Below are 12,031 nucleotides of genomic sequence, written 5' to 3' on the forward strand. Positions count from 1 at the left end.
AGACACTGCTGATCCTGTGGTGCCACAGTGGAAACTCCATAATCTTGCCATTTTAGAAGTGAAGATACTGAAGTCCAGAATATAAAGAACTTTATTCTGTGGACTGAAATTGAAAAATATGTGAAATGCACAAATAATAAATAAAAAATGGTAGTTTAGATTTACCTATTGAAAGGTTATTCATTTCATATTAGGACTTAAAGTTTAATTGCAGCCGTTCAGACTTATTTTGGGGAAATAGAATGAAAGGTTTTAACAATATGACTGACCTAAAAATATATTAACAAAAATTATTGCCACCACTTAAATAACAAAATATTGTTTAGTGTAACCTTTGAGAATCCTCTTTAATGAATAAAAAACAATGACATGTAATTAATACACTAATTTTTCTATGTAAATGGATGTTTATACATGTTTAAAAACCTACTTGTAAATTATATTTATTTTGCCTACTAAGGTCTTATTAATTTAGTTATTTAATAAAGAATCTTTTTTAACTATTTAAAAAAAGTAAAATAGTATTTATTCAAGTTATCATAAAATCTGACTAAATATGAATTTAGACTTGTGACTTAAATATTTAAAAATGTTTTCTACAATATAAAGCTACAATTTGCAATCCATATGAGAGCTGGGTATTTTTATCATAATTCATAAGCAATGAGTGCTGAGAATATTTGAATGAGTGTGAAAGACCCCATTGTAGTGCTGGTTAAGATCCTGATATGGGAGTTCCTGTTGTGGCTCAGTGATTAACGAATCTGACTAGGAACCATGAGGTTGCAGGTTCGATCCCTGGCCTTGCTCAGTGGGTTAAGGATTCAGTGTTGCCGTGAGCTGTGGCATAGGTTGCAGATGCGGCTCAAATCCAGTGTTGCTGTGGCTGTGGCGTAGGCCGGCGGCTAGAGCTCGATTGGACCCCTAGCCTGGGAACCTCCATATGCCACGGGAAACGGCCCAAGAAATGGCAAAAAAACAAAAAAATAAAAATAAATAAATAAAAAATAAAAAAGATCCTGATATGGAGAAGAGTATTTTATTCTGTTTTGATGTTTTTTCTTCTCTTACATCAAATAATATCTAGTTTTATCTAAAAGTATTTCTACTAATGAATAAAAAATTATATTCCTATATCACTTACTGCATTAAAAATGAAAGCACGTGAATAGCTATTTCTCTTAAATTTGGTTGAAAATGAAAGAAAGAAAAATTCTGGCCCCAAGCAATAATTTAAATTTATTTCTGTGTATTAGCTGTCAGGTTCCCCAAACTCTCTATCTTTTGGGAACATTCTTCCTCCTGTGCTTGAGGAAGTGTAAGTTATTTGAGAATTTAATAATGATGCAACCCTAAAGGAAGCCATATGAATGTTACTTGTCATTGTTCTTAAATAATTTTGAAAATTTACATTTTCATACAGGTTTAGTCCAGCTTCTTATTTTGGAGGTTCTTAATGAAAATATTTAGTTGATTGGAAATGACTGAGTTGGAGAACTTTAGCAAATCAGAGCCAGGGAAAGCAGACTAAAAGTGTCGCAGTTTTCCCAATCTCTCTTCAGTGGTGAGATCGTCTAAAGGCAGAAATTAGACTTTTAACCATAGGCATCTCCTCATGGTGATGTTGCTAATCATTAGCCTTCTTTTATATTTTTTAGAGGTATGTTGCCCAGTACCAGACGTGGATCATATCAGCATCACCTACAGGAAGAAAAATCAGTCTGCCAATCACTGTACCTATTACTCTGGAGATAAGATTTCATATACATGTAATAACAATGAGAAAGTTAGATATGTATCTTCATGCTCAGAACAAGGCACATGGAGGCCCAGAATGCCAGTATGTGATAGAGGTAAGAGCTTACAGACGCACATTATTTTAGAAGTTTTTTTCATGTCAAAATGATGGAAATTATTATTATTTTTAATTGAAGTACACTGATGTACAATATTATATAAATTTCATGTGTACAGCATAGTGATTCACAATTTTGAAAGGTTATATTCCATTTATAGTTATAAAAATTGGCTGTATTCCTTGTATTGTACTGTATATCCTTGTGGCTTATTTATTTCATACATAGTAGTCTGTACCTCTTAATCCCCCACCCCTATCTTGTCTCTCCTTGCTTTCCTCTCCCTGGTAATAACTACTTGGTTTCTACATCTGTGATATAGATTCATTTTCTTTTCTGTTATATTCATTCATTTTCTTTTTTGATTCCACATATAAACAACAATATAGAGTATTTTTCTCTCTCTGTTTGACTTTTTCACTAACCATAATATTCTCCAGGTCCATCCAGGTTGTTGCAGATGGCAAAACTTCATTCTTTTTTTTTTTTGTCTTTTTGCTATTTCTTGGGCCGCTCCCATGGCATATGGAGGTTCCCAGGCTAGGGGTCGAATCGGAGCTGTAGCTACCAGCCACAGCAAAGCGGGATCCAAGCCTTAGCCGCGTCTGCGACCTACACCACAGCCGGATCGTTAACCCACTGAGCAAGGGCAGGGACTGAACCCGCAACCTCATGGTTCCCAGTCGGATTCGTCAACCACTGCGCCACGACGGGAACTCCCAACTTCATTCTTTTTTATGGCTGGGTAATATTCTATTATATAAACATACCACATTTTCTTTATCCATTTGTCCGTTGATTGACACTTAGGTTGCTTCCATTTCTTGGCTATTGTAGGTAATGCTACTTGTGAACATTCAAAAGGGTGGAGATTATTAAGGGGAGGTTTCAAATTAGGTAAAAGAGACTTGGGCTGATTGGCCCCGAGGACATGGTAAGCCCCCCAACGTGGAGCCCCTGAGAAATTGGTCTCTAGGGGGATCATCCCAGGATCCCTTTTTGTGTCAAGCATAGAGGATTTCAAGATGGTGGAGTCTGTGAGGGTCAAATACAACAGTCCCTGAGACAAGATCATATTCAAGTGTGAGACAAGTTCATATTCAAATGTGAGGCAAGGAGTGTTCATTCTTTCAGTCTCTCTATGTTGACATACAAGTTGGAGTGCTTCTAACTGCCTACCTTGCAAAACACTTTAGATTCACAGCACTTCTTTTGTAAAAACAACAAAGAAGATATCAGTGTTTTTTTTTTTTTCTTTTCTTTTTTTTTTGTCTTTTGTCTTTTTAGGGCCCCCCATGGCACATGGAAGTTCCCAGGCTAGGGGTTGAATCAGAGCTGTAGCTGCCAGCCTACACCACAGCTACAGCAATGCGGGATCCGAGCTGCATCTGTGACCTACACCACAGCTCATGGCAATGCCAGATCCTTAACCCACTGAGCAAAGCCAGGGATTGAACCTGCGTCCTCATGGATGCGAGTCGGGTTTGTTAACCCCTGAGCCATGACAGGAGCTCTGCGTATTCCATTTAGATCAACAACTTCAAATTCTTAGCATGGAAAATTCAGAGAAGACAGAAGTGGTTCTCATTGCTGGTGATTTTTTGAAATCCTATCACCAGTGTGTACCCCAGGTTTTTTGAACTAGCCAAGGACTACATGAATGGAACAGGAAAATTCGAATGTTCCAAGGCACAATTTCTCCTCCTGGCAAGGGATAGAGGAAGGACTCATCTCAGTCCTTTACTGAGTTATGAATTCAAAATGGGTGGATGTTGATATATAGGAAAGCCTTTAGAAGGGTTGGAGAGACTGTCGGTGCTAAGATACCATCAGGAGACCCTGGAGGCTAGTAGCCGTGATCAACAGTGGGATTCACCTATGCTGGAAAGGCCCAGCCTGAATAGAAGAGGAAGTGGACTGAACAAAGATAAAATTCAAAAAAAAAAAAAATCCCTTGAGCCCAAAACAAAAGTTGTGGCAAAGGTAAAGTTGCTATGTGGGGCGGATTTACTGGAGTCCTTTGGTGTTCCCAGTCTGTGGGAGAGTGAGGATATCTTCCAAACTGTGGGAGACCATGGGCTTGTATGTGTTACCTGGGGTAGAAATGATACTCAAAAATTCATCTACGTATCCCCCGTGTTGGGGAAACATCAGAATATCACCTGGTGAATCACCAATGACATTTCATTCACAAAGATCCAGCAAGCCTTTCACTACTTGCTACCAGAGCATTTGCTATTTGGCACCAGATCTTGTCCAAGAATATATTGAAAAGCATAATGGTGTAGCTCTGGGAGTGAAGAGAGAAATGTTGGGGTTGTCTTGGCTCATTTGCAGAAAAACACTGCAGAAGCTAACTCATAAGAAATTCTACAGCATGATATCTTGGGCTTCCCTTTTGGGAATTTGAAGCAATCTAGTTAAGAACTAGAGAAAGGAATTATGATTTTTTTCAAATGCAAAAGCTTAGAAGTTTGGTAAGCATTAGTAGTAAATTAAAATCAGGTTTTTCTTTTTATTAGAAGTTTTCAAGATGAATGCTTTCACTGCGGTCTTTTTTTGTTTGCGTTCTTTTAGAATGTACAAGTCCCTTTATCTTTAAAACAGGAGACTAGCAGCACTAAAACCAAAAGACCATTCAATCAAACTAGTTACAAAAATAAGTCAGAAAGGACATCCTGGCTGTATCACATAAGAGAGGCAAACTGTGAAAAGCAAGAGTTCATTTAAGATCCTAACTTTAGTCATGAAGGGAACTAACAGTTTATGCATGCTTATTTCTGGGCAGTCGTCACCCAGGATGACTAAAGAAGTAATTCTTAAAATATGATTTTGTGAAATATGCCACTGATTAGTCATCTGCTGCTGTGCAAGATACAGGCTGTGAATGTGCCTGGCGGAAACTTTATGCCAAGAATTCTCTCTCTGGCGTACATCTCAAGGCCAAATAAGCTCTGCCAAGGTACACTGGAGACACTGGACACACTCATCACCTTTGGAAGTAGGGAGAGGAGTCCAAGAAAATGCTTAGAGAGGTACACGGATGTTTCTGATACATTAACACAATGACTGGAAGCTTAAAAAAAAAAAACCAAAAAAAAAAAAACCCAAAAAATACTTACTATAAGAAAATATACCTAAATAAGCGGAATAAGTTATTTAACAATTTGCCTGTTTCCTTAAAGATAAAAGGCACCATGAAATATTACCCAGCTGTTATGGGCTAAATCATTTCTCTCCACCCATCTTATGTTGAAGTCCCAACCCTAGTAGCTCAGAGGGAGAGAGCCTCTGCCTTCCTCTGTATAACAATACGTATTCTCTTAGCATCCTATTGTGGCTCTAGCCTTGGCCATCTGTCATCTTTTATCTTCGGAGATGACATCATGCTACCTGCAGTGGAGAGAACCACAAAGTATGAGAGATCGCATTCAAAAATTTTATGAAGTATGCATGCTCTTAGGCTTTAATGACTGCTTAATAATCAAAAGATGAATGGACGTTGGAAATGCCACACTGGGTCAGCCCAACCCTTTCTTCAGCTCAGAATTTGGGGTACTGATGAATGGATCATGGAAGAACTCTCTGTGATCTCAGTTTAAAACTATTGCATTTGTGAAAAGCCCTGCTGTTTCTATTCAGCCCCCTGTGAATCTGCCATTTGTGAATTTAAGTAGAAAAGGAGTCTGTTTTCTTACACTTTTTCTCTTCTTGTTCTTTTGTATGGACTTTAACAAAAGAGAATTCTCAAATAATAAAGCCATAGCTTGATGTTAAAAACTCAAGCATGTGGTGTTGCCCCTGCGGTGCAATGGGTTAGGCATCCAACTGCAGTGGCTCCTGGCAATGTGAAACTCAGATTCTATCTCTAGGCCAGTGCAGTGTATTTAAGTATCTGGCATTGCCGCAGCTATGGTGTAGGTCACAGCGGCAGCTCAAATTCAGTCCCTGGCCTGGGAATTTCCATATGATTCAGGTTTGGCCACAAATAAATAAATAAACAAATAAACACAAGCTTGCTATATGGTTTATTATACAGTTTGCCACTAACTGAAATTTTTTGGAAGTTTTGTCAACTGGTAAAGCAAAAAGACCAGAAATAGTTTTTTTCCGTGCAATTGTGCAGTCAGATCTGAATCCACTGTTTATTTTTTAAAACTTTTTTTATTATGATTGATTTATAATGTTCTGTCAGTTCCTGCTGTACAGCAAAGTGACCAGTTATACCTATGTATACATTCTTTTTCTCATATTATCTTCTATCATGTTCTATATTCATGATTGGATATAGTTCCTTCACTGAACTATATAGCAGGACCTCATGGCTTATCCATTCTAAATGGAATAGTTTGCATCTACTAACCCCAAACTCCCAGTCTATCCCACTCCCTCCCCCTCCCGCTTGGCAACCACAAGTTTACTCTCCATTTCTGAGTCTGTCTCTGTTTTGCAGATAGGTTCATCTGTGCCATATTTTAGATTCCACATATAAGTGATATCACATGGTATCTGTCTTTCTCTTTCGGACTTCACTTAGTATGAAAATTTCTAGTTGCCTCCATGTTGCTGCAAATGGCATTATTTTGTTCTTTTTTATGGCTGGTTAATATTCCATTGTATATATGTACCACATCTTCTTAATCCTGAATCCACAGTTTAAAAAAGGAAAATGTTAAATAAAGCGAGCACGAATTCTATAACCCCTGACTTATTCTCACTGAAGCCAATGGCTGACTTCTCAAAGATAAGGAGGGGTGCAGAGCCTGACCCATAGGTCCTAGTCTCTATCTGCTAAATGAATGAAAGGCTAGACTCTCAGATCTTAGAGATGAGTTTCATTCTCCCTCTCCATAGCCTTTTGGATTTTTAGAGTTGGAGCAGTACTAAAGAGGAACAATTTAGAAGCAGATAAAACTATCAAATTTAGCTTTGATTTCTTCTCCTGGCAACCCGCCCTTATTCATCTGAAATGCATAAAGTTCCCAATGCTAGTAACTTCTCTTATCCCGTGATGCCTTTTTACCTAGAAGTTCCCATACCCTGCTCAGCTGTGAGTATATTCGTCACAGGACCCACTGGGTAAAGCACAAGGGCACCCTCCCAGGAGACCTGGTAATAGTGAAATGATCCTATTATTGTGCTATTTATGGATCAACAACTTGAACATAGGGCAAGCTGCTTGGCTTTTATCCTAGTACCAGGATTCTGCTAATGCCACAGCATAATAGGGTTTTGGGTAACCTCAAGGACAGATTTCCTCTTTGGATAATGTAAATTAGAACAAGAACATTAAGACTAATAGTTCAAATCTTAGTAACTGTCGTGACTTCCATTGAGAAAGAAGAAGTATGCCATCATTTATTCCCTACCATGACTTTTTTGTAATTTGCTTTATAACATCAATTTAGAACTTTGGAAATGTGTAAAGATAATGTTTTGTTTGTTTGCTGCTGGTGGTTTTTGTGTTGTACTTTTTTACCCCTATCATTTTTTGTATAATTTGAATGAACTTGCAGTGAAAGTTTTTTACTTCAGCATTAGTCAATTTGAAAAATGAAACGAAATTTAAAAAATTAGGCAAAAAAAGATTATGTAACCAGAATGATTTTTGGAGTGGATAAGTTTGTTGAAAATACTGCTCCTCAGGCCACCTTTCTTTTTTTTTCCACGTTGCTTCTCATCATTCTTTTGGCCTTCCTGGTTTCTTCTTCTTTTCTAAATTAATGACAATAAGCCACACCTAATAGATAAGCTACACTTTTCAATTATTACCTTTTATTTCTTAGTATTTATTCTCTTCCTTGCTACTTGTCCATATACATTTACCTACACTATAAGATCTTCCCAAATATACTTGAACCTGTCTTTCTTTTCATTTTGTTTTTTTGGCCTCATCCAGGACATGTGGAAGTTCCTGGACCAGGGATGGAACCCCCACCACAGCAGTGACCAGAGAAATAGGAGTTATAACACCAGATCCTTAACCCACTGGGCCATCAGGGAATTCCTGAACCTGCCTTTCTGAGCTTCTTTTCTTCTTTCTCTCTCTCCCAGACTCTGGATCATCATCATTCCTCTTGCTTGTTCAGTAGATTTAACATGATGCCATTGATATGCTGGATCAATGTGATAGTCTGTGGATGTCCACATGGTCCTGATACCTTCAGACTCTATTATGACAGGGCAGGAGAGTTACCATGGCCAAGGGCTAAACATGCAAATAGATGATCTTGACCCTTCCACGGGTGTACAACCGTTCGTGACCTGGCCCTCTTTTCTGATAGGGATGGGAAGGAGGCCTCTGCTGAATCAGTGGCCTCATTTACCCAAAGCCACATAAATCTGTTCTAGCAAAGATACCATATCTGATGCAGTGGCTACAGTAGGGGCTAAAATGCTGTTGGGTTTTCAAGAGTCTACTGTACTTCTCCAGAATCCTAACTTTTGTAGTAGACACACTGGTGAAGTACATGGAGATATGATGACCACTCCTGAATCTTCAGTTCTTTAAGAGTGGCACTAATTTCTACCTTTTTCCTACCCCTTGGTACATGATTTTTTTAAAAAAAACCTACCTTCTTTTCCTCAAGGGGGAGGATATAGATAGCATAAATGTCTTCTACTGGGCCTTCTTGGATAAGAGAGCTCTTACCTCATAGGCCAAGAACCCAGTATGGGGCTTGTGCCTGTGACCAGTTTTGTCTCTCCCATTTATCCTTTCAAAGATAATGGAAATGGCCACCAAGTAGTGTAACAGGGGGGCCACGATGGTTCTAGGTCCATGTCAGGTCAAGCTCTCTGTCCAATAATCCTTGGATTATTGTGCATCTCTCATGCATGCACGGTTACCTGTTTAAATAGACAGAGGTCTTTTGGAAGACTAGGGCATTCACTACTGTGCATACTTTCCAAGGTGCTGTAGTATCTTTACTTCTGGAAATTGTCTTTTTCTTCAGTTGATGATCTCCAAACCTGACTACTGGCACAGGTCCAGAAGCTGAATAGGGGATTAAAACTTGATATGGACCAAATGTCGTCAGCCTTGTGATCATCCATCCTAGATTTCTTTTTTCTTTTCTTTTTTTTTTACCATGGTGTAAAGCAGCTTGATGTGGGATCTCAGTTTCCAGACCAGGGGTTGAACCTGGGCCACAGCAGTGAAAGCAATCAATCCTAACCATTAGACCGCCAGGGAACTCCCCTCAATTTCTTTTAATGGTAGAGATTGAGTATTATCTTAGTTGGCTGCTCATCTATTTTCACCCTTATGAATGCCATGTTCTTTTCTTCCTAGCTGTCAAGCAGCTCTGAGTGTCTCTCTAACTTGCCACTCATTATGATGATTACATTTATTTAGCTTTTAAAGTATATGGACAACTGTCATACTGCTATTGCTCAAAGTGAAGCTTGTTTTTTAATGGCCTCCCTATCATCAGCTCTGGCCTTGATATTAGTGCTCCTCTCATTGGGGAATTCCTTCTGACCTTGGTAAATGTATCCTCCAGGCCTTCCCAGGTAACATGATTATCTGGTGGCATTTCCAGCTTGTGTGGTACATCCACTCCAGCATGCTCACTTTTCTGGGTCACTCAATCCTTCCTCCTACCATCTGCCACGGCAGTTCCAACATTTGAATCTCACTTATTTCCATGCCTTGAGGAAGCATCTTAGAATAGTACTTACAGAAATGATTGTCCATGACTATAATATTTCACCTGACATTTCTGATGACCCATTTTGCTTATATTTCTCATGCAGTGTTTGTGGGCCCTGTCAGTGTTCCCTTCCAGAGAGGCACTCAGCACCATGTCATGCCTGTTATTCCAACAAGCATGGCATCATATTTATGATTAGTATGAGCTCTTTCCTAAAATATTTTATTTTTTAAATTTTTTGTCTTTTTGTCTTTTTAGGGCCACATCCACGGCATATGGAGGTTCCCAGGCTAGGGGTCTAATCGGAGTTGTAGCTGCTGGCCTACACCACAGCCACAGCAACACCAGATCCTTTACCCACTGAGCGAGGCCAGGGATCAAACCCGCAATCTCGTGGTTCCTAGTCAGATTTGTTTCCACTGCATCACGACAAGAACTCCTAAAATATTTTAGAATATAGTAAGTACATTCTTGGGAGCATGGATGGACAGGTTTGCTTGGGAGCAATGTGTCAGAGATTGTGAATTGATTTTGCATCTTTACAGTTTCTCTACTTTTATCCTGGAATTAGTGGAGTATAGAGCTAATATAATGTGGCTCTGGGAGGAATCCAGCCTTCATGCCCAAATGGCTCTGAAACAATATCAAGGGCCGTGAACTTGTCAATAAGATGAAGCAAGTCCTAAGAGCTTGTCATTTCACTGGAGCCTTTCTATGGTTCCCCAGCCTCAGCCCTACAGAAAGGCAGCACAGGTTCTGGGTTTAGCTGGGTGATCCTCTGGGCAAGGAATGTGGAAGCATTGAAGGAAGCTGCCTCCAAACCACACACATTCCGGGAAGTGTTATTAGATGCATTCTATACACTGATGCTCTCTCACGTTTTGGCCCCTCCTCAAGGTTGCGATAATCCTCCTGTGGTTGCCCACGGACATCATACACAAATTATTGGGCTATTTGGAATGAAAAAAGATGAGGTTGTATATAAATGTGATGAAGGATACACTCTGGTTGGAGAGGACAGACTCTTCTGTCATTATTCACGCTGGTCACCTGCAGCCCCTCGATGTAAAGGTAACTCCAGCTCCTTCTTCAGAGCTAAGTAGGTAGAACTGTCATGATAGTGTTGACAGCACAATTTCTTCCCTGTCAGAGGCAGCAAAAAGCCATTTGATTTGATTGGACTGATTGAAAATAGTTACTCCATTCTGATGGTACCAGAAACAAAAAGTAGAGAGGGCTCAGAGAAATATTAATCTCCCCTCGATCTTTTTCCTAGGTGAAAAATTCAGCCTTTGTGAGGCAGCCCCTATTCCCAATTTCTTGTGTATTTCCAGAAATATGCTACAGGGAGTACCCTGTATCTGAGTGTAGCTGTGGTCTGTACAAAATTTCCATGGGAAGTTGGTCTAGTAGGAATGTAGGTTGTCATGGGCTAATTCCAAGTGTCATGAAATCACAGGCATTTCCATCAGAGCCAGTGCAGGACACCACCAGTTCAGGGTGTGGGTGTGTGGTGGGGACTCCTAGTTTGCCAGCTGTTGTGGGGACAAGAGTCAAGATTGGGTCTGATTGTTATGTGCACACAGGTTTAATATCACGACTCCAGGGAGTGTTTGCCACCATTGCCTCCATTGCCCAAGGCAGGCTAATAGGCAAGAGGGAAAATTTCATATCTAGTGCCTTTCAGGGATCAAGATATGAGAGATAGTTGCTTTGATATCTTAGTATCTGGGGTCATAGGACTTTTTATGTTCTTTCATTTTATTTATTTATTTATTTCATTTTACTGAATTAGTTGATTTACAATGTTGTGATAATTTCTGGTGTACAGTAAAGTGATTTAGTTATACATATACACATATCCATTTTTTTCAAATTCTTTATCCATGTAGATTATTGCAGAATATTGAGTTGGGTCCCCACGGACCATCCATTCCATATACAATAGTGTGCATATGCCAGCCCCAAACTCCTAACTATCCCTCACCCCAACCTGTCCTCTTTGGTAGTATTAAGCTTGTTATTAAAGTCTGTGAGTTTGTTTCTGTTTTATGAATAAATTCTTTTGTATCATTTTTATTAGATGATATCACATATAAATGATATATGATGTTTATCTTTTACTTCACTTAGTATGATAATCTATAGTTCTATCTGTGTTACTGAAAATGACATTATTACATTCTTTTTAATGGCTGAGTAACATTCCATTGTATGTATGTACCATATCTTCTTTATCCATTACTCTCTTGATGGACATTCAGGTTGCTTTCTATGTCTTGTCTATTACAAACAGTGCTGCAATGAAAATTGGGGTACATGTATCTTTTTAAATTATAGTTTTCTCCAAATATGTGCCTATGAGCAGGATTGCTGGATCATATAGTAGTTCTATATTTGTTTTTTAAGAAACCCTTATATTGTTCTCCATAGTAGCTTCACCAATTTACATTCCCACCAACTGTGTAGGAGGGTTTCATTTTCTCCATATCCTCTCCGGCATTTATTTTTTGTACACTT

The 12,031-nt window shown here is 39.0% G+C and overlaps 1 protein-coding gene and 1 pseudogene across 4 annotated transcripts in view; both read left to right on the top strand.

Moving 5' to 3' along the window:
• Window positions 1–12,031, top strand: part of C4BPA (complement component 4 binding protein alpha) — a 48,073-nt gene that overhangs the window by 28,317 nt on the left and 7,725 nt on the right. For all 4 annotated transcript variants that reach the window (XM_013979647.3, XM_005667550.4, NM_001444700.1 and 1 more), the window contains 2 exon segments: window positions 1,659–1,853; window positions 10,409–10,582. In XM_013979647.3, the coding sequence (XP_013835101.3) occupies window positions 1,659–1,853; window positions 10,409–10,582 (369 nt within the window).
• On the top strand, window positions 3,392–4,310 carry LOC102159174 (nicotinamide/nicotinic acid mononucleotide adenylyltransferase 1 pseudogene; annotated as a pseudogene).

This window comes from Sus scrofa, chromosome 9 (genome assembly GCF_054392235.1).
Source record: "Sus scrofa isolate SSC_HxYL_T2T_F1_AM1 chromosome 9, Sscrofa_HxYL_maternal_Yorkshire_Landrace_v2.0, whole genome shotgun sequence".
Taxonomy (NCBI): domain Eukaryota; kingdom Metazoa; phylum Chordata; class Mammalia; order Artiodactyla; family Suidae; genus Sus; species Sus scrofa.